This window comes from Mauremys reevesii, linkage group 10, assembly GCF_016161935.1.
Source record: "Mauremys reevesii isolate NIE-2019 linkage group 10, ASM1616193v1, whole genome shotgun sequence".
Taxonomy (NCBI): domain Eukaryota; kingdom Metazoa; phylum Chordata; order Testudines; family Geoemydidae; genus Mauremys; species Mauremys reevesii.
In genome coordinates, this window is record NC_052632.1 from 7,730,882 (window position 1) to 7,754,481 (window position 23,600).

The 23,600-nt window shown below is 42.5% G+C and overlaps 1 protein-coding gene across 3 annotated transcripts in view; it reads right to left on the minus strand.

Moving 5' to 3' along the window:
- Window positions 1–528: 528 nt before the first annotated feature.
- The window catches only part of ALDH1A3 (aldehyde dehydrogenase 1 family member A3), a 63,028-nt gene continuing 39,956 nt past the window's right edge, over window positions 529–23,600 (minus strand). For 2 of the 3 annotated variants that reach the window (XM_039492807.1, XM_039492805.1), the window contains exons 6-13: window positions 23,032–23,160; window positions 20,249–20,362; window positions 16,511–16,613; window positions 15,296–15,480; window positions 9,879–10,043; window positions 7,229–7,386; window positions 6,054–6,128; window positions 530–3,562 (exon numbers count right to left, since the gene is read on the minus strand). In XM_039492807.1, the coding sequence (XP_039348741.1) occupies window positions 3,490–3,562; window positions 6,054–6,128; window positions 7,229–7,386; window positions 9,879–10,043; window positions 15,296–15,480; window positions 16,511–16,613; window positions 20,249–20,362; window positions 23,032–23,160 (1,002 nt within the window). In that variant the 3' untranslated portion in view covers window positions 530–3,489. Of the gene's footprint in view, window positions 3,563–6,053; window positions 6,129–7,228; window positions 7,387–9,878; window positions 10,044–15,295; window positions 15,481–16,510; window positions 16,614–20,248; window positions 20,363–23,031; window positions 23,161–23,600 lie in introns of all 3 variants that reach the window. The other variant, XM_039492806.1, reaches the window with a different exon arrangement.

Genomic DNA, 23,600 nt, shown 5'->3' on the forward strand with positions numbered 1-23,600 from the left:
GGGAGTAACAGACATAACAAAGAGGATAGAAAAAGTGCAAGTTAAACCAAGTCTAATTTGGGGTACATTTACGCAGAGTGATCCCTTTGTCCATAGCTATCAGTTAATAATTACAGGACAAATTTGTAGCAATATTTATACACCTGGGCACTTACCAGCACCTAGATGCATTTGAAAATCCCACTAAGTTTTTTCACACCCGTGAGCGACAAAGTTGCAGCACTGTAAAGTGCCAGTGTAGACAAACACAAGACTCTTCTAATAAAGGCCTTATAGGTTACATACCCTACCCACGTAAGGGAGATCTAAGGAAAGAGTGACTGTGATCAGACAGACAGGTGTTTGGATTAATAGACACTTCTGCTGGATGGAAAGTCCCCAGATTATTTAGGTTTTACTCAAATAAAGAGACAATTATATAATTTATTTATTCAGAGCAGATTTCAAAGTAATCCATAGACGGTGTAATTAAACCACACTGTAATTTTCTTTTTAAAAGCACGGAGCTTTAATATGTAATAGTATTAAATTACTTTTTAAAAAAAGTTATTCATTGGTGCTAGAGCGTGATATTTTTACACCAAGGAGATCTTTATTCTGAATATTCTCGCTGAGTTCAATGAGACAACCCATGATGTCAGGTACTATTCAGTGTGAGTATAGGTATCACAATCTGGCTGTAGATTTTCAAATTTTGTTCTGTCAACAGCGGAAAGCCACATATTTACTTGTTTGAGTAAAGTCAGGAGGATTCCCCACACACACACACTCTTTAGTGGACAAGATCGCACCTGTAACATTTATACAAACTGTACCACAAAAAGTTAAACATTTTTATTAAGAATTGAAAAGCTAATATTACAAAAAGATACCCATATTCTAAATATATACATGAGGTTTAAACACATATAGTAATTCTATGTACCTTCAGCTATAAAAATACATTAGATTAACTGTACTCTAATTTATAAATATATTTTTAAAAAATTAAGTAGTATTTCATATGAAAAGTATTACTGTGCAATGAAAGAATATAAATCCTCTAACGGGTCATTTTATGTTAGTGGCTAATGTTACTCGATATATAATTTAGAAAATTCAGTGTGTAGAGTCAAACCCTGATTTATACAGTAAGAGAATACATTACTAAGTCATTTGTTTAACTTGAGGGGAAAAAGTGAAAATATTATATATAAAAGCCAAATGCTAAAAAAGATTGTACATTTCAGAAGTTGTCATGTTTTCATTCCCCCAAGATGTTTATCAAACAAAAAAAATACAGACAGCTATATTAGTTATTATTGTTATTCCAGCTTCATTTTACTATTTACCTTGCTTCCAGATCATTTGCTTGTAGCTCTAGAAAATGTAAGTTGGCAATAGTAAGCTGCTTGTCTGATAAGACAGTTTAGATCTTGCTAAATGTACTACAAAAATAGAAATATATTTACAGTTTTCCCATTTGGACTTTCATGGGATCTCTTCTGCATTTAGGTGGGGTGATGCATCTGTGGAAGTCTCACCGCTTACATCCATGGGAGAGCAGACCCCCACCCCTCTCCTCCAACCAGTTGTGTACAGCTGTCAGTGGCATGTTATTTATGAATGATCAGAGATTAAGGGGCACAAAAGCCTCATTTCTTTCAAGATTCAGTGACTGCATGGGGCTGAACTCCCTTGTTAAACCTCTTTCATACCTCCTCATCTATCAGCATGGTAACAATTCTTACTTATCCAGGAGGAGCCTCTCTGGTGGAAGAAAGTTATTGGGTTATGCTCTAGCTTTGCGGTTTGCCCCACAATGCATTTCCACTTTAAACCCTAATTTCTGGGATTTGTTATCTACTGCTGCTTTAGACACCTGCATAACTTCCTTTGACAACAAAGGGTCTTATGAGCACTCCAGTGAAGTCAACAGGCATCCGCTGCCTTAGGAGTCCTAGGTACGACACAAAGGAGTTATACACCTCAGGCCAATTTGCTTCCATGATGCCTGAGTGGGGTATTTGCCCATCACCTGCCTTCCCTCAGCTTTTATCTTGGTTGAGGATTCTAGACAGAGCCTTGCTGGAACTGGCCTCACCACAAATCGCCCTCCCCAGCTAGTGCTGCCCAGTTTGGGGCCTGATTGCCAGTGTGGCAGGAATTTTATACCGCAAACTGACAGGGGCCCATCTACAGGTTGCACAATGGCTTCCTCCAGCATAGACCCTAGGTGATTTAGCCCATGAAATGGAGACAGTTGAAACTTTGCATAACAGTCCTGGCCTGGGAGCAATTTCTTTTTCACAGCGTATTTTCAGAAATCTATGTTAAATTACATTCATCTGGGGGTGGGGGAAAAAAAAACAGAGGTTTAGGGGAGTTTGCTAATCCCGCTCAACATAAAGAACAGCTCCAGCTGAACAAAATGAGATTCACATGTTGGGATAAAAACGATGGCAGAGAAATGAGACATGTTTTGCTGTCTCTCCAGCCTTCTGTTTCTTTTGGAAGATTTCCATTTGGGTTCCTAGCCCATGAATGTTTTCTGCAGTGTGCATGCCCTGCCACAAGGCTGGCAGGAGCGCTGGCGCCATTACTGTAGATGCAGTGCAAAATCCTCTTGTGAAAAGTGCCTTAGTGAAGATTTATCATACACCGTATGAACTCTTCTGAAGCCAGACAGGTTAGTGAGTCAATGACTTTTTTTCAGTACGAGTAGAGTACATGCATCACAATACAAGGGGTACAAAAGTTGCCCTCCTCCTCAAGTCTAAATATGTAGGATGAAACTGGTCCCACTGAAGTCGATGGCAAAACCCCTATTGACGTCAATGGGGCTACGCTGTCCCCATTATGGAGGATGTGTGTGTATTAGAGAGACCAAGACAACTCTTTCAGATAAAAGTGCTTTACATAACCTTCCACAAAAACATAAATAAACTCCCCCGCCCCACGGGGCTCAATTCTCCTCTTCCCCCCAATATAACTCCTGTGATTTCAGTGCTGTTCTACAGGCTTATATCAGCAGCAATGCCACTGAAGTCAATGGAGCTATGTTGGTTTATACCAGCTGAAGTCCACAGGTCTTTCAACATTCCATGCTAGTGATGCCTTGGGTCTCTCTAATATGGCATTGGGGGTGATTTTGCCTTCAAAGTCACGGTATGATAAAAACAAACTTTCTGTAAAGCACCATGTGACCAGAAGTTTGGTCACTGGTAAGAGACTGATGTAAAGCCAAGGACTAGTCCACTGAATGCAGCATTCAGCATGTGAGGGCACAGAATGAACAGCTGATAGGTCAATTAAATTCTGTCTCCAAAAGCTAATCGACGAGCATTCAAAGTCCAGTAGATTCAAAAAGTTTCTATAAAAAGTAAAAAAAGTTCTTTGAAAAAAGAAGTGCTGTTTTCTTCCTCCCACCCCTCTCCCCATGTTTTGAACTTGTCCCCCATGGCTGCGTGTCACATTCAGAGTGTCAGAATTTTTAGGCCTCCAGCTCTCTCAGTGATTCTTCTGGGATAGTTTAATAGTGACTGTTTTCACCTCGGTATATTCTGCCAGAGCGTATTCACCACTGAAAAAAAAATAAAGCAGTTACAGCGCTTGCATTTGCCATTTTAATCACACTACATTTTCATGCATGATACGTGCTGGGTGAAAGCAGCTCTTATTTAATAATATCACTACATTTTATATAAGCTATGCAGGCCCAGATCATCAGTTGCTTTAAATCAACGTAGGCCCATGAAAGCCAATGGCGCTCTGCTGACGTATACCAACTGGAGAGCTGACCCATCGTGTCTCATAATTAGGGCCCCTACCAAATTCACTGTCCATTTTGTTACGTTTCATGGTCATAGGATTTTAAAAGTCGTAAATTTCATGATTTCAGCTGTTTAAATCTGAAATTCCACAGTGTTGTAATTTTGGGTCAGGACCCCTACAAAGGAGTAGTGGGGAGGTTGCAAGGTTGGTGTGTGGGGGTGGGAGGGGTTGTGGTACTGCTACCCTTACTTCTGCGCTGCTGCTGGCAGCGGTGCTGCCTTCAGAGCTGGGCAGCTAGTGAGTGGGGGTTGCTGGTCAGGAGCCCAGCTCCGAAGGCAGAGCCACTGCCAGCAGCAGCACAGAAGTAAGTGTGGCATGGTATGGTATTGCCACGTTCCTTCTGTGCTGCTGCTGGCAGGGCGCTGCCTTCAGAGCTAGGCGCCCGGCCACCAGCCACTGCTCTCTGGCCACCCAGCTCTGAACACAGCACAGAAGTAAGGATGGTAATACCACATCCCCCTCCCCCCTAAAATAACCTTGCGACCCCTCAACAAACTCGTTTTGGGTCAGGACCCTCAATTTGAGAAATGCTAGTCTCCTCCATGAAATCTGTATAGCATAGGGTAAAAACACACAAAAGACCAGATTTCACAGTTTATGATGCATTTTTCGTGGCCATGAATTTGGTAGGGCCCTACTCATAATGCACTTTTATATATAAGTAAGCTTTGATACAAGTCTAGCAATGGTTGAATGGCTAATATTGACATGAGGAATGTCCCAATTCCCAGCTTGGTGGAATTCATGAAGCATTTTGGGAGTCTGCAGAAGGAAAGACACTGCATGCACACTATTATTACCTTGTAGACAGTAACTAAAATTACACTTGCTTTCTTCTTCCTTAGAATAAAATAAGCTTCTGTGTGGGAGCATGTATTGTACATAGGGGGAGGGGGGGGAGAAAGGAGGGAGAGAGAACACAGGACTTGTAGTGTGTGTCCTAAGAAATAATGTTAGTGTAGAAACAACTCTAACTGGATGATAGGTGCATTCATTATATTACGTCCAGGTCAGGGGGGGATTTGCCCCTTTTCCCCTTCATTGCCCAAGGGGTAAAGCCCGGATGAGATTATCTAATTAGGCAGGCCCTCAGACGAAGGAAAGCCATATGTTTTCTCATGGTCTTTATAATCCTTTAGAAGGACCATTCATCATCCTTGCTCTCCATCTTGTTTAGCAAATCAAGCATCTGAACACGTTTCTCTTCCAAAACAAAGCCAATAGAAATGGTTTATAATAGATTGTGAGTGAACACCTAGAGAGGAGCTCGGTGGTTAGGACAAAGTGGGTCCTTAGGAAGCCCCCGAACAGAGTAATGCAGCGATGAACCCGCCTCTGGAAATAGGAGTTCTATTCCTAGTACTGATGACTCACATGGGACCTTGGGCCAAAATTTTCAAGAGTGGATGCTAAGTTGGGTGCTAGAATGTTGGGGTGACCAACCTGAGACAGACCTGATTTCCAGAGGTACTGAGAAAAAGCTGGCAACACCCTTCAGTAACTGAAAAGCCTTGGAATGGGGAAGGCAGAATTCATTTTTCTCTGGCAGAGCCACAGGAACCCATCCCCACCCCCAAGCCCTAACCTCCATCAGCAGGTGAAACAAGGAGAATTAACTACATGACAGCCTTGGTCTGATGTTTACCTGGCAAGGAAACATCCTTCATCATTAAAGCAAGAATAGGAGCTATTGAACTGAGTTTTGAAAAGCGGTTTTAGGATGGAGAGCACCGAGTGCTGTGGATGACTTGCAGGCTGGGCGAGGGGGATTCGAAGGGCACTATTCACACAAACAAATCACAATAGAAGTTTTTACACCCTCTTACCCTCACTCGATCATTTCTCTGCCATTGCAGGGGCCTCGGGCACATAACAGTCTAGTCTCCCTATTCTCTCCCCGTGGCACGTAACAGTCTAGTCTCCTGTGGCCTGTAATACTTGGGTCTGGTTTCTTTCAGTGGCTGGGTTTAATGTGCAGGGGTTGGTGGCCTATGATATACAGGAGGTCACACTGATTTGGTGATCCCTTCTGGTCTCGAACTCTATGATACACTGCACTGGTATAAATGACTACACAGAGGTGCAAGGGTGACAAAATCCAGCCCCAACAGTTTAAGGCAAGCTTGGGGAAATCCTTATTAAGTCATCACGCTTACAATATCGCATTTAATGTTCTACATTCAAGAGAGAAAACAAAACTGAGTTAAAAACCCAACATCCCTCAAACAAAACAAACTTACAGTTCTCTGCCATTTCCTGACATCTTAAAGCCACCAAAAGGAGCTTGTGCATAAAGGGCATTGTAGCAGTTGATCCTATGGTCAAACATAAATTTTTATCAAATTAAACAGTTGGAAGGTGGGGCAAATAGATTCATGTTTATTAATATTCATGAGTTGCCTGACAAACGTGTCTCTCTTCCCTTCACTGGGTGTTTTAGTCACTACATTTTGGTCATTTCAGCCAGAGTTTGATTTTATCATAGCAGGAAACATAGAATATTTGAGAAACCATCATTCTCCACAAAGATTGGTCCTTTTACCCCCATTTTCCAGCCAGGACCAGCTAACACATACGTAAATGTCTTAAACTGTGTATATGCCAGTTTCAAAGTCTCATTTAAAAAACACTAACTCCTCCGAGGGCCTACTCCTATAGACACTAGCTGTGGTGGGAATACGAGGATTCAAATCCTGTTCCCTTGACTACAGCACCTGAGCAATGTGAGCAGGATTTGGCCTGTTGCAACAGACAGGACTGTAGCATCACTTGAAGTGTGATGGATCCTGTCTTCAGAACCAAAAACAGGATATTTTCTTGAAAATATCCTTACAGAGGCTGAAAATCTTGGATAAATACAAAGCATTGTTTCTAAATAGAAACGATTTAAAAAAAATACTATCAGGCACCAGAGCGAAACTGCTATTGACTACAGTGGGGCCAGGATTTCAGCCCAGTTCTTTAAACTGTCCTAATATTAAATAAGGCGCTTTTTACACAAAATACTGACTTGCTTCTTAAAACAGCGACATGGTGCCATCTACTGTTCAGACCAATTTGTTACATAGTCTGAGACCTTATACAATAACTACATAATACACAGCATCCCAATAGTAGTAGTATTTTTTTTAAATAAAAGTTTCTCAGAAGGCATAACCATGTTATTCGATAAGGCAGCATATGCTGTTGGGATTTGCCATATGACAGATTACATTTAAAACGTGTGGGAACTAAAACCGTTTGGTTTCTCTAAAATACATTTCACTCTCACAATCTCATTTTCAGTAGCGGCTATTGATTCTTAGGACAAAAATTTCAAGAGGAAGGGAGCTCAGGGTCAGTGCTACTGGTCACCAGGGCTCAGACACATTGTAAACTACCTCTGTGTATTGCAATCCCATAGGCAGACATTTACCAGACTGTTCCAGACTCCAGCGCAGAAGCTAATATCAGAGCTCTGTCCAGATTCTTTGTGAACACAGCTGCTGTGAGTCCATATTCAGTGTTATTCGCTCTTTTTATGACCTCTTCTATACTTTTGAACTTCATTATTGACTGCACTGGTCCAAAAATCTGTAAGCAATTAAACAGGCATTACTCTCCAAAGAACAGTGAGTGTTCTGAAAATTAAACTTAGAAATATTATATGGACATCTTCAGTTTTGGTGTTTTAATGTTTTCAATCTGTATGACAGACCTGCTCTTGCAGAAGCCAATGACAAAACTCCCCACTGATTGCCAATGGAATCTGGTTCAGGCCCAGTATGAAGTGAGGTGCTACAGTAGTAGACCCATGCAAAGCTCTGAAGATTAAAGATTTTCCTTCGCATTATGCCATTTTGTAATCTACATGAGCAAAAAGTTATTTAGTTAAAATGGGCAAGAGTTAGTTCTGGATACGTTTAAAATGGTTCATTCTTTCTCCATTCAGAACTAACTCTCTATGGGCGCAACAGGCACTTGCCATAGTTGAAATGTACAACATTTACACAACATTTTCACCCAGGTTTTCTACACCTTTGCAAAAATCAGCTGCGTGTATCAACACACACAAGTGGCTGTCCACCACTTCTGCATACACTAGCTCTGCAGGTGCATAACCTGGCTCATGTATTGATAAGGGCAATCTGCAGCCACACAACAGTACAAGCCTACTTTTCTGAGCATAAGTGGGCTGAAGTTTCATACACAGTACAATACAAGAGCAATGCCAGGACACTTCTATGTGCTGATGATCACATGCTATGCAAGCTGATACTCCACTGATGAAATGGAGACTTGCTCCTACACGTAGCTTTCCACAGGGACATCTCCTGCAAGAGCTTAATCAATTGTTTCACAAAAAGGTGGACTCCAAACAAGTTGCTGCAAATTCCTGCCTTTTTAAGGTTCGTGTTCTTAATGGACTCTTGCTAGCAGACAAAGTAACAGGACATGAAACTGGAGAAGCCCCATGAATCATGAGTTTGGGATCTGGAGGTAATTCATTTGAAAAAGAGGTTTGTCATGGGATTGTCCGTTCAGCTCTTATTCTTCTCTATTTTTAGGACACTCATGCCCAGGCTGACTGAGATTTTTCCAAGTTCTTCAGAGACTGCATGGCAGATATGACACACCAAGATGACACTTTCTTTTCCAGGAGTATACAATAAGTGACCCCATAAAACGGTCTAGGCTAAACTATCAGACACCTTGGCAGCCACTTTATTCCCATTCTATTCCCCAATGGAAATACATTAGTTAATATTGTTTCAAAGGGAAACCTCGGGGTCTAATCACAGGCCGCTTGTTTCAGCTTGCTTGCTATTAAATACTGAAAACCAGAGTGTCTGACTTACAAGTCTGGTTTTCCCAGTATTTTGACACAAGGATGACTGAGCCAACACAGACAAGGATATCAGCAAGAGAAGAATAGGGTTTACATCTGCAATTATTGGGCTCACCAAGTTTCTCTTTGTAGGTTATTGGAATATTCTAACTTGTCCATGAGTTCCAATATCAGGATTTCACTGGGAGGCACTACAACTACTCAGGGCTTTATGGCAACAGTGGGGTTAGAACTTAGAGCATCATGTCCAAAAGCACAGGGGGCATATCCCTGGAGCCAAAGGGGAACCTCTCCCAACTTTGGGCAGCATAAACCCTGGCATGCACAGTTGAGCAGTTCTGATTCCATCCAGTAGGGGGCACAAAACAGCACATGGTACCCTACCTAACCAACTAGGTATAATATGTAACTGGGGATTTAGATGGTCCAAGAATTTTCTGATCATTGAGAGGGAGCAGGCAGGTGAGGAATTTCTGTAACCAGTAAATCTATGCCTGAATTATTGCAATTTACTGAATTTGCAAGTCAGAAAAACACTGTCAATGCCCTTCCATTAAAAATGGTTTCACTTTCAGTAACAACATTTATAGCAACTCCATGAAACCCTAATTCAGCACCACATGGAAGCATAAGCACCTGTTTACATTTAAGCATAAGTGCCATTGACTTTAATGGGGGTGTAAGAAGCTTTCCTGATTACAGGTGCTTTCCTGAACGCTTATAACTGAAGTTCATACACGGATGTGTTACTGTGGCGTGCTCATGAGCCCTGTGCTGCTGGCACTTTTTTTTGAAAAAGAAGGGCAACAAAGCACTTGGTTTTTTGGGGGGAAACCCCCAGGAATTGTATGTACTATGCAAACAGATAAAAGAAAAACACGCGCTCACACTCTGGCTCTAACAACTTTGACATTATCCCCTTCCCTTTCTCCTCCTATTAAACTTCCACTTCTGGTTATTGATCAGATTAGTTTTTAAATAAACCTCAGAAATCCCCTTATTACCAATGTGTCAAATTCATTTCTGCACCACGCAGCTTTTTGGGATGCTCTGTCAACTTAATACATTCTGCAATTTTCAGTAGTTTATTTTGCTTGACATCTGCTAAGATCATGGCAGAAAAATGTTCAAATTAGTGGGACTGTCACTGAAAATAACGAGGAAAAGCACTGTTAAAATATTGTACTGTGACTGCTACACGTGACCTGAAATCTAAACCGCCGATGGAGTACTGTACCTCTTCTTTGGCAATTCGCATGTTGTCGGTAACCTCTGAAAACACGGTGGGTTTTATGAACAGACCTCTGTCTCCGATGGCTAAACCCCCACACTCCAGCTTGGCACCTTCTTTCTTCCCACTTTCTATCAGCTCCAAAATTTTATCAAACTGTTTTTGGTCAATCTGTCAGATACAAAAGGCATGTCATGGAACAGCAGCTCTATTGTTGTCACTGTAATTCCAAAGACTTAGTTCAATTGCAGCTATATTATCGGACAATGGTTAAACTACTTCAGCACAGGGTTAGATTGTACTACTGAGGTTTGCATTTCACTTAGGATTCAGCTACATTACGAAAATGACCATATCTAAGCACGATTAATAGAACTTGTCTATACCTGGACTTATTCCAGAATACCTATTGCACTTAAAATTCACTCCCTCCCTTAATGTGAATTAACACTCACACATAGACAAGCCTTTTGGAGACTAAGGGTATGTCTACACCAGTGGCTCTGGACTGCTCCCTTACTACTGTACCCCTTTCAGGAGTCTGATCTGTCTTGCATACCCCCAAGTTTCACCTCACTTAAAAACTACTCGAGTGCATCTACATGACCTGCAATCACCCCCCTCCATGGTACTAATGCAGACAGACGCATAACTGTGTTGCAACAATTTCTGGTCTGCGGTCATCCTTTTTCCACACTGGCAGGACCAGACAGCCCTAGGACAGTTAGTCCCCAACCAGGTTAAACCAGTGAAGATCTAAGCATACCACAGCCCTCAGCTGGACAGTACTACAGCCTATTGCTTTTGGAAATTGTTTTTAATAGCAAGTGCACATCAAAATCATCCAGCATTGGACTGTCAATCTTCCCACTCGCTACAAACTTTCATTAGTAATTTGGGCTCTAGTCAAAGAAGGGTCCTGTTTTGACTTCAGTAGATGCGTGCATCAGGATGCACGAGTCAGGGTTTGCAAGACCCAGCCCAAAGCAGACGCAGTTATATAACCCCCCACTAGATTATCCACCAGCGACAGTTCTCCATAATTAATTCTGACCTCATGCTTCCAATCTGAATTTACCCAAAAACAAACATCAGAGCTCTGGGGAATAATGAGATATTTGGGAAGCCAAGGAAAAAAAACACAATATAATGTATGCGTTGCTGAGTGCATGCAAAATTTGCCTCTGCAATGTAAACACAAAGCAAATACAAAGTATATATGTTGCACTCACATATAACACATAGGGTAGGGTAAAATAGGGGACAGAAAATCTTTCAAGAATGCACAGTACTGCCTCGGGAAATGGCTGCTATCACAGATGATGCTGCGTGCCGCTTACAAGAGTTGGCAGGTGGTTTGCATATTGTTTATTTGCCTGGTTGCCACATGTGAATAACTTGAAAGTATCTGTGAGTGCTTTCCATGCTGACCTGTCTCTCGCCAAGACCAATCTAGGTCAACCAACCACTTTACATCACAAAAAACAAGAATATTTGTACAGCTGTAACTTCTTATAAAGCAAAAGCCTGTTAGATGAAGAAACACTGAGGAAAAGCAAAAACAACCACCTGTTTCCAAAAGCAACATAAAAGCACTAACCGTCCTACCCTTGTTATTTGAACTAGAGCTTGCAAGACTCTTAACTCTGACCACTATTTTAATCAAGGAGAGGAAGGATGGTTCAGTGGTTAGGGCAGTACCGTAGACTCTGGGAAACTCAGGTTCGGTTTCCTGGTCTTCCACAGATCTCCCCATGTGACCTTGGGCAAGTCACTTAGTCTCTATGCCTCAGTTTCCCCATCTGTACAATATTAATCCTGCCCTACCTCCCAGGGGCATTATGAGGAGAAATAAATTAAAGATTGTGAAATATTCTGATATATTATATTTCTGATCAAACAAGAGCTATTTATTATTTACAGCTTTTAATTTTGGTTTTACCCTCTATTAAAGAGGCCTGATCTGGTAAGACAAATCTTGCTGTTGATCCATCTAAACCAGAAAGCAGTGGTCAGTACCTGAGTTAGAGAAAAGCTATATATATATATATATACACACATACATACACACACACACACACACACCCTCCCCCAACAACCATGGTAGAAGAACCTGGGGGGAAAAAACAAAAAATACCACTCCTCATAGCACACCTGATCAGTTGGGCAAAGGTCTACATGGAGAAGCTTTGCCTTCCTAGTGCCTGCACTATTTCAATATTTTTTTTTATAAGCAGATGTTTATGACCCGATGTGAGAGATTTAGTTACTCTTTTATCATCTTGCTTTGCTCAACTACACGTTATTGAAATTATCCAGCCTTTTAAAAATCCAGCACCAATGTCTGACTCAGCAGCTTCTGCCCAGTGCATTCCTTAGGGTGACTCCAGGTTGCATAAAGTAATATTCCCTTTCATTTGTTTTATGGGTGTTGTCTTGCTCATTTATTACAAGGAAAGGTATTCAACCCACAAACGCACATCAGACTAACTGGAGTTGAAGATACCACTCAGAACTTTGTAGGGCCCCCTGAAGGTCCCTCCAACATTTTCTTCCCAAGCAAAACACATTTCTTACGTGTGGTTTCTCCTCACATGCATGCCTCATCCAGGCCTTTAGCTGACTCTGGACCATTTCAATCTCTGCTAAAGATTTAAGGTAAAATACCCCTAACCAATGCATGGCAGAACACTGTACTGTTGTCTTCCTCCACTGGCTGTGGCAGGTAATTGTGCAAGCAGACTAGATACCCAATCTGCCCATTCTTATGAGATATTGGTGGACAGTGGTAATCTGACCTACTCTATTAGGGTTTTAACACAACCAAATATTGTCTGCCAGGTACCATTTATCAATGGATTAGGTAGCAAGTTTGCAGCTTGCGCTGACTTACTGTATTATTCCCTACAGTCACTCAACCCCCAAGCCCCAGAATTCCCTGGGTCTGCATGTGAAATCAGCACTTGGCTCAGACAACTCTTGATGGATGCCATGTATGCTGCAGAGTAGTTCAGATCTGCAGCCAGCCAGCGAACTCACTAGGCTTTGTAGAGAAATCACATTCAAATGTGAAATATTGATGAGCTGAGTAGCACTGAAACCCTGAGCAGAGCTTTTGCTGACCTGTTTCAGTCCCCATGCCCCGCCCATCTCAGCACAGCTCTTTGCTTAGCTTTCTACAGTCTCATTTCATAGAGTACAAACCCCAAGTCCATGAAATGGCAGAGGATTTCCCAACATTTCATCCTCTGCATTCATTTTAAATTGCTACACATAGGGCTTGTCTACATGGCAAGTTACTGCATAGCAAGCCAGGGTGTGAATCTACAGCATGCTAACTTGCTGCACACCAGCTGGCTGGCAGGACTCTGCTGCCACAGACTAAAAATTTTCCATAGTGCACTTGGACGCACTCCCATTCCCAAGTGCACTACAGAACTTTTTTAGTGTGCTGTAGCAGGGTCACCACAGTCACTTAGCACACGGCAAGCTAATGCGCTGTAGTTTCATGCCCTGACTTGCCGCGTGCTAACTCACCATGTGACAACCCCACAGTATGTGTCAGGAACCACATGAAAGCTCTGAAAACAGCCTCCCCCACTCCACTCCCTATCTTGGGTCTCCTCTTGTTTAGATGGTTGGCACGCAGACATGCTGGAGAGAGGGAAAGAGCATATGCATCAGGTCAGATAGAACAGGAGAAATAGGACATGTGGTCCTGTTATATGTGAGAGTCAGTGAGCACCCCAACTTCGCTACTAGCCACTATCAGCTGTATTACTATAGGACCTATTTATGGACCAGGATCCTGTGGTGCTAGGTGCTGTACAAACACAAAATAAAAAGACAGCCCCAGCCCTTAGGAGCTTTCAGTCCGAGGTACCTTCACTCTCACTGAATATCAACTAAGGCCTGGTCTACACGAGGAAATTAGGTCGATACAACTACATCACTCAGGGCGGGGCATGAAAAATCCACCCCCGAGCAACACTGTTAAACTGACCTAGTGTAGACAGCACAAGGTTGACAGAACTCTCCCGTCAACCTAGCTACCGCCTCTCCGGTAGGTGGATTACCTAGGCCAATGGGAGAACCCCTCATGTCAGCCTACGTCGCTGAAGCAGTGCGGCTGCAGTGTTTTGAGTGTAGACCAGCCCTTATTCTGCAAGCAATTCCACTGGCTTCAAATGGGACTGTTTGCAAAGGAAGGTGTTGCTTAATGTAAGGCCATGTCTACACTACAGCACTGTAGCTGTGCCACTGTAGCATAAATGCTTCCTACAGGGCCAGAAGGTTGGTTTTTTCCTCCCCCAGTTGCAGTAGTTCATCTCTCCCCTCAGGTGGCAATAGCTAGGTTGACAGAAGCATTCTTCCATTGACCTAACTGCCTCTACACCAGGGGCATAGGTCAGCGCTCAGGCATACGAATTTTTCACACCACTGAGCAATGTAGCTATGTTGATCTTAATTTTAGAGGTAGACCAGGCCTAGGCAAAGATATCAGAATCTGGTCTTATCGCACTAGCCATTAGGTAGAATTCTTTAATTACCGCATACCTGTTATCAAGGGTCCCATTCTGCCATCCTTATTCACCTTGAGTCGTAATTTACTCATGCAAGCAGCCCAATGATTTCAAAGCCATGACTTGCACGAGTAAGTCTTTATGCACAGTCAGAATGGCTGGCAGAACTGAGCCCTCATTGATTTCAGAACTCCAACTGTAAGTAGAACCTGCCTATTTCATACAAGGCCATCATGGCGACGGCCTAAGACTTTCTAGTCAGTGTTAAGAAAAGTCAGAAGCAACTGAAAATTATGGATTCCAGAGTTAGAACAAGCCGTGAAACTTCTGGAGTGGCATTTTCCCATTTACCTTTGGCAGAGCACAAGTTCTGTTTGTTATGTTTTATTAATAACTGGTTGACCTAGGAGAAGAAGAAATATTGCTCTCAATCGTGGATCTTTATGGCTTCCTTGGAAGGAATAAGAAGAGGTGTAAAAGCCTGAAATGTTGGCAAGGCTGATATTCAGGTCAGCTTGGCATCCTCCTGCCTTCTACGGACTCTGCTTAATCCCCCCCGGGCATTAGAGGTTTTGTTTTCCACTTCTATAGATTACCCTGTGATGAGGTAGCATCAGTATTTTATAGCTGAATTATAACACATCTGCAGCTACCATGCTCTGCCCGCACAAAATACTCCCTGTGCCGTAACAGGTTTTGCATTACTTGTGTAAATTTCTTTATCAAGCTTTCAGTTCATTTATAGAAAGAGCCAACATGTCAACCATCATGATTAATTGATGTTTAGAACGGAGAGAAGAAACAATAAATGACTTATTATCGCTGGATCAGGACTTCAGCTCTCACATGAACAACACTTGCACCAGGAGAACAGAAAACTATTCTCAAGCACATCATTACCTGTGGCCCTTGTTCAGTTTTGGCATCGAATGGGTCTCCAATGAGTCGTTTCTTGGCGTACTCAACGCTGCGCTTGACAAATTCCGGGTAGACCTGCTCCTCCACAAATACTCGAGAGGCAGCAGTGCAGCACTGGCCTTGATTAAAGAAAACTCCTTGATGGGCACATTCGACCGCCAAGTCCACTGGAATGGAAAGGTCACCACAGACAGAGTGAGGCGTTCTACTGACTTAAACCAGAAATTAACATGACTTGTTGAAACTCCCTCATTACCAGCTCCCCCTCTCAATGCTTCCTCAAAAAAAACTTACTTCAAGGAGGCCTATAAAAATATCAAGAAAGCAAGCTCCCTGTAAGCAGCCAGACACGACCAAATCTTCTGACCGTCTGCACCATCTAGGGTGACCAGGTGTCCTGATAAAATCAGGACCGTCCCAATATTTGGGTGGTTGTCCCGCGTCCCGACCGATCTTTGGTTGGGACACAATTTGTCTCGATATTTCGCTCCGCCGGCAGCACTCAGCATTTTTTTTTTTTTTTTTGCGCTCCAGCGGCGGACCCGTGCCCCCACCCGCCCCATGTGTCCCAATATTTTCTTCATCTCATCTGGTCACCCTAGCACCACCATCCTTCCTCCTGGCACAGTCTCAAGTTGCACGTCTCAGCTAAGGTCCCAGTTCTGTCACCTTGACTAACACGGAGTAGTAGCTTATTCCCCACTAGTCATCCCATTAAGGATGGCAGAATTTAGTCCTTATCCCCTGTGGTGGGAAGTTTTGTGGGAAGGATGCTGCCTTTACATAAAGCAGCTGCAGCTTCTCTTTTTTCAGGGAGACTAGAACGAGTCAGTGCAGGAGTGCTGGCTGAGCAAATTGTGTGGCCAGCCGAGCAGGGCTGCACTGATACAATACACCATCTTTGCAGCCTCAGCCAGCAGGGCTCTTCCCAGTGGGTCACCCCCCCCAGGGAGGGCAGCATTCAGAACAGTCCGCTCCTGTTTACGTGAACCCTCCTTTTGCAGCCAGGCACCTGGCTGGTGCAGGGAGCAGCGTAGCACACCCTCTGGCAAAGGAGTTTCTGCCAGGCTTTGTGGCAAGTTGGACCACACTGCGTCCTCTGCTGGAGCCCTGTGAGGTTACATGGGAGCCACTAGCGGTGCTGTGCTGGCCACTGAGGCTAGAAAATTATTGAATTGCAATGTGACAAATACTTACAGTCAGCATCCGCACACACAATGCAGGGGTTCTTCCCTCCAAGCTCCAGTGTCACCCGTTTGAGATTACTTTTAGAGGCCGCTTCCTTGATCAGTTTTCCAACCTATGGCATTGGGATTCACAGGGCACAGGTTTATTCCTCAAAAAAAAAATGACTTCATTCAAAGCATCATAAAATGCATGATGTTAACAAGAGCAGGACAGGCTGTGAAACTGCTAGAATTATAAAATAATTATTCCAGGTTTCCAATCTCTGAATTTTCTAGTTCTCACCAGCTGCTTCTACAAGGTACTGAGCCATCCAAGGTGGGTCTTGCAATTTTAAGATCACAAATATTTATCATTTGTCTTAGATATAACTGAAATGTAGAGGCCTGGTATTGTATAGTTCTTACCTATGCACGCAGTCCCCCGGAAGTCATTTTTTGGACAGAGTAAGGGCTGCAGGATCAGGCCCCTAATTGGACAATGCAGGAAGTATTGCTAATGGACTACTGTTCTTATAAAAGTACAATCTATCAGGTGACACCCTGCCATTTGTTATGAAGGTACCAGTCATGGCTCCATACTTAATGAGGTGAGTTTTGTACTTAAAGAAGGGATTCGGTCTCTGGTATTAGTATATCTACTACCACAGGACAGGTTTTACTTTTTGGCTACAGAATGAATTGTCCTAGGAATTTACAATGGTCATATAATTAGGGCTGGTCCCCCCCCGCCAAAAAAAGTTTTTTCCATGAAAATTTTTGAACCAAAAATACCAAACAAAAAATGGTTTCATTTGAATTTTCCCCTAGTATTTTCTGACAAGATTATTTGAAATCAACCACTGTGATCATCTAGTCTGTCTTCCTGCATAACACAGATCACCAAACTTCCTCCAAACAATTCATGTTTGAACTACAGCTTATCTTTTAGAAAAAACATCCAATCTTGATTGAAGAATTTCCAGTGATGGAGAATTCATAGGTTGTTCCAATGGTGAACTATCTTGGCCGTTAAAAATGCAGGCCTTGTTTTCTGTCCGAATCAGTCTAGGCTCAAATTTCAGCCATTGGCTTTTGTTTAACCTTGCCTGCTCGACTGAAGAGTCCATTATCAAATGTTTGTTCCCCAAACATGCATTTAAAAACTGTGACCAAGTTACTCCTCAGCCTCCTCTTTGTTCCGCTAAAGAGATTGTGCTCCTTGAATCTATGGTATGTGAATGGTATGTCCTCTTAACCTTGTACTCAGTTTTGTGCCTGGGAGAAACATTCAGATCTTGTTGAATCAGAAGAGTAAAAAGAACATAAGTGTCAATCAGCTGAAGAGTTCATTGCTACACTCAAGTTTCATCTGCTACCTTTATAACCAGAGCAAGATTCCCAAACCAGAAGTGGACCTGGTCCTTCCAATTAGCAGTGCAGAGTCCTGCCATTAGCTTACCCGGCTAGCCCTCAAGAGAATAGAAACAGAAAGCTGTTTTCTGCTGAAAATTAACATAACTTGCTATAAAGCTAACAGGGTAAGAGAGACATTATTATATGGTAGCTGCTTGATTAGGAATAAATTAAACTCACTGAAAAAGTAGGAAGCTAGAAAACACTGTCAGGTAATTGAAGATCAAAATTGTTATGTATTTATGTTAACCGAAAACATTTTTAAAAATATGTTTTCATTCTCCCCTGCCCCACGTTCATTTTGATTTAAACATTCACCTGCAGTATTTGCACCCAAATATTAAAGCATGATGCTAATGCACAAGAACCAGGAAGTGAAACGGGTTAGAAATATCTACCTACCGAATGTACTCAGTATGGCCCTCATTACTGTATCAGAGCACTTCAAATTTTTAAATGCCCACCCACAACTCAAAGATAAACCACCACGCGTAAAATCCTGACTCCAATGAAGTTGATGGAAAACCTCTCACTGACTTGGATGGAGCCAGGATTTCAGCCCGAACCTTAAGAAAGAGGATATCCAATACATTTTCTTGTGATGACAGATTTGTTAAAAAAAAATGAACAAAGTGGATCCATAATAGGCCAGACTATGTGTTACAAAAACAAGAAAGTTTATAGGATTTTAGAACAAAGAGAGCCTGATTTTGATGATATATTATTCTTAGCCTACAAAGTTAATTATTTCTATGTATTTTACATAGTTTGTCTAATTATACAGAGAATCAAATGAAGGGCAATATCCAACATGAGCATGCTGCTGATCCCATTCATATTTATACTACAATCTTCACAAGGAACAAGGATGCTCCATGCAGTGTTCCCGGTGGGATAACCAATGGGAATGCACACATATATGATAAGCCACTAGATGGTGCTGTTAAACACAAAACATTTGGCCTTCAGCATGTCTTCGAACCTTTAAAATGACACACCCCTCTGGTGTTGGAGAAGGCAGCTCAGTGTAATTTATCATAATTATGCAAATTATAAAAAGCATGTGGTGAATGTCAAAATGAGGAGTTGGAAGAATGCTCAAGTAGGAGGTGACTACTCAAAAGAAAATGAAAAAAAACCCCAAGTCCAACACATGGCCTGGTTGAATAGCCAACACACGTAGATCCTTGGCATAAGCACCTTCCTTTATTGGATGCTGCCCTTTGTCATGCAGCAGATGAGGATATACACATGCTGCATATACATTGCTATAGATTTTATTGCAATAATATTACAGGGGCAAAGTTGCTAAGCAACTAGTGAAAAAAACTGAATCAAAATTTGCCTACAAGTTTGAACAGCAGCATTCACCGCCCTTGTGTTCTCTCTTTCGGCCTGCCATTAGCACGCTCAGGTTTTAGTAGCAAATATCTATCTCAAAGCCTCACTGAAAGTGAAACTCAGTATGCAAGTTGGTTGTCAATTATTTGCTCAGTACTAACAGACAACAAAAAGAGCAAGACAGACCAGCTAACCCCAAGTGAGCACTCGGAGAGGTCATTTTCCCTGTTCAAAGCAGGTGTACATCTCTATCTTGCACGTACAGCCCAAAAGGATTCTTATTGCTGTGATATTTTAATTGTAGTTATCTAAATTTAAAGGGAGGGGAAAACATTGGGTTGAAGGTGTTTGTACTATACCATTTCTACTGTTAGAGGGTTCAACTCTCAGTCCCTTTCATAACAAATTGTGTCATTGACTTGGACTCCAATGGGATCAGGATTTGGCCCAGAATGGATGTAGCGCTGGGTTATATTTTTGTAGAAGACTCAATAACTAGCGTGTGATTAAAACAGCAGTAGAATTGTTTAATATGAATATAACATTGTTTTATAGTTACGCAATCTTGTTGGCCAGTGCTGACGTCTAACTGGTGAATGCCAGGTCATTTCAGATAATGTGATTTTTAAATCGTTATGATACTAATGACCGCTCCAGCAGATCACCTTGTTTATAGACTACGCACCATTCGTGATGGACCTTCAGAATTTTGGTTTAAGGTTTAAAAAAAATGTAGAGATTTTCAAAAGCATTAAATGTTGGCCTAACTGCTTTGACAGAAGTCAGGGGTCATTGACTACAGTAGGAGCAGCGTCAGACCATGGCCCAAAACCTCTGAAAAATCCCACCAAGCAGATTTCCCCCCCCCCCCCAAAGCACTGAGTATCACTGAAATTACAATGGTCTGAGCTTCCCAGATAGCCCTTCTACCTGAGAAATACTGCTCCTTGCCAAGAGCAGTGTCCAGTAACTCAGGAAGGCTAAAGGCAAGTTTAAGCAGAAAGTGATCACCTACCTCTGTTGATCCAGTGAAAGCTATTTTGTCAATGTTCTGATGGGCAGAAATGGCTGCCCCCGCTGTGGGGCCATATCCTGGCACTATGTTTACCACACCGGGAGGAAAGCCCACCTGAAAATGAAGTTAGAGATTAGACTATAGAAATAGGGCAATCAGAACCATTCAGATTTCCTCCCAGCACTCCAGTTTGCTTGGACTAAAAACCAGGATATGCTCCTATATGGAGGATTTACCATCACTCAATGGAAATAATTTCTATAGTGTTTTCTATCTGAGCATCTCAAAAGAACTTTCTAAACATTAATCAGCTGAGCCTCTCAATGCCCCAGCAAATTAACCAACCCCCTTCCCCCCATCCTGCAAACACTTTACCTACGTGCACGACTTTTCTCACGTAAGCGGTCACATGGAAACCAGAATCAGGGCCCAAATGTTCATCAAACCCCAAGGTATGCTTAGTACTTTTTAAGAATGAGGCATGTAGCACACAAAGGTTTGAAATCAAAAGCAAGCGGACAACTTGCCAGATTTAGAATGGTTTTCATGACCTATTCCAGCACTCAGGTTTCAGAGGGGCAGCCGTGTTACTCTGTATCAGCAAAAACAACAAGTCGTCTTTGTGGCACCTTAGAGACTAACATTTATTTGGGCATAAGCTTGCGTGGGCTATGAAAGCTTATGCCCAAATAAATGTGTTAATCTCTAAGGTGCCACAAGGACTCCTCGTTGTTCTTCCCAGGACTGTGCTGCTTGCTACCTACTGGATTGGACATGATGAAAAGAAGAGCCACAATTAAGTGCCTGGAATCACCAGGAGAATTATTGGAGGATTTGTATTTCACAGCTCTGCTGTTATAACAAAAAAGTCTTCCGGCCAAATTTAGCCTTCAGCCACAGCTATACAACCCTAGTCAGTGGATGACTAAAGGCAAAATTTGGCCCTTTAAAGTTTGTTTTGAGCAGAAAGATCCTGAGGTTGCCTCTTGTGGTTCTTCACAGGCCAGGAGGATTAAGATGCCAGTAAGACACCACTAGATGATGTGGTTTTTTTCACTAGCTCCAAGAGAGCAGATGGTAAGAGTCTTGCACCAGTTTTCACCACATTTATAATGTATTAACATATGGCAGCCATTTTGTGTGTTCTGGCACAACGACAATAGGCAAAGCTTTGGTAAAATTCTAGTGAAATGCAAGCCAAAGTCTTGACCCAGCTGATCTGTTTATTGCTCTCTGAAACGTGGGCTGCTGCGACGAGGCGTATTTCTAGGCTGGCCAGTCTCCATTTCTGACTGGGAAGTGCAGGCACACAACCTGCTTGCCTAGTATCCCATGAGTCAATCGTTATTCAGCTCCCTTCATTTCTTGTGGATTCTTCTAGTACACACATTCATGAAGCTAATAAGAGACTGCACCTGTACTAGTAGAGTTATTTGTGTAACTTACGTGAGATTCTTTTTAATGCATCTGAGGTGTGGGGGAGGGGCGGGGGGAAAGGAACATGGTTTGGTTATAAATTGCCTTGGAAAATTCTACTTTCTTCTGGGTAAGGTTTTAAGATTTTGATGGTTGTCTAGCTTGCCTACTCCAGCTTGGGAAAAAGGAGAGAGGAAACAAAGGATGTTCAACACTTTGCTGCTCACTCTGCCAGGAACATTGGTTTAAACTCCTGGGTATTTGCTAAACCACTTAAAAAAAAATTAAAGCGAGCAAGAGATGCATGTGGCCATATAAGCATTGTCTTTGGGACTGCGTATGGCAACACTTCAGCAAAGCACATAAGAACACGTATAACTTTAGATCTGTGTTTAAGTGACATTGACTTTAATAGGACAACTGGCTTGTTTAGGCCAGGCTGGGTAAAATTGAGGCCCATGTGAGTAAAGGCTGGCTGAATGAGTTGGTGGCTTCCATGGTGGGGAACATATTCATCCTTGGCTTAACTGCATTGATGTCAGTGGGCTTGCACCGGGGGTGAAGTCAACTCCCTGGTTTAGGAAGATTTAGGCCATATATCTGAAATGTATTTTCCTGGGAGGGCCTTGGGTCCTGATCTTTCAGCCAAGAACTGTGGGGGCACATGGCTGCACCTGCATTATTTTCCATGCAGGATTAGGGCCCTGAGTCATAACCCCTATGCTCGGTTATGGGGACTAGATCTTCGTTCTCTGTTAAGCACCAGGCACACTTTCATAAGTCAATCGTAATAAAACGGTCACGATGATGTAATGCAATTTCTGTGCATGAAGCAGCTGCAGGATCCAGTCCCATATTTTAAGGGCCAAATTCTGCCACCTGTACTCATGCCAAGTAGTATCCTGCTTTGTGATCAGTCCCACAATTTATGGGACAATTCCAATAACATGAATAAGGGGGGCGGAATTTAGCTCCAAATAGTCTCACTAAACGTATTAGAAAAGAGAAAAAAATACGACATACCTGGTGATGTAGGCACCATTTCAGCAAGATACGTGCCCAACACATGCCCAACTTTAAGCATATGGCTAGCCTGATCCCATTGAAGTTACTGGGACTACTTGCATGCTTAACACTGGACACTTGCATAAGTACCTTGGTGAATTAGGGCATTCATGCACAGAGATCAGGAGATAAAAGTTGGAAAGAAAAAGAGGAGGTTGTTTCTAGGTCTGGCATTGAACAGAGCTGGCAGCAACATCTTTGGGAGCGGACAATGGCTACAGCTGCCTTTTGAACTGGACCCACTGCCTATGAGAAACAATAACCCGGATAAACTCCTTGAATGTGCTGCTAAGATTTCTTACCTCCTTGACTAAGGAACCAATGTAGAGGGAAGTGAGGGGCGTCTGCTCAGCTGGTTTAATAACCAGTGTGTTCCCGCAGCACAGTGCTGGTGCCATCTTCCAAACAAGCATGAGCAATGGAAAGTTCCACTGAAAGAGAGCAGAAAGCTGATCAAATTTGTGCCAGTCAGCTCCTACTGACCTCTGCAGCATTTCCCTTTGCTTTCAGAGAAAATAAAACGACTAGGAAGATCTCCACCATTACAAAGGACTCATGGGTGGGTTACACAGGTAATCGCCTTTGAAAAAAGTTTAGAGTACAAATTGCACCAGGCACGAATGACAGGTTCTCTTACTCAGACAACTATGGAAGAAGTTTTACTGAGCTGGAGATTGGTGAAGCACAGAGACTTTATGAGCTGTAGTTAGGACAGACAAATAGAATTGAAGTAGAAAAATCAATCTACATGCGTGTAAGTACCATCATTTCCTGCATTGTACATACTTGCAGCCTTACATTGTGCATTAGTCACAGCCTGCAGAGGCCGTTAGAAGTGGAGCTGGAAAGAAACGTAACTGGAGAAACTCAT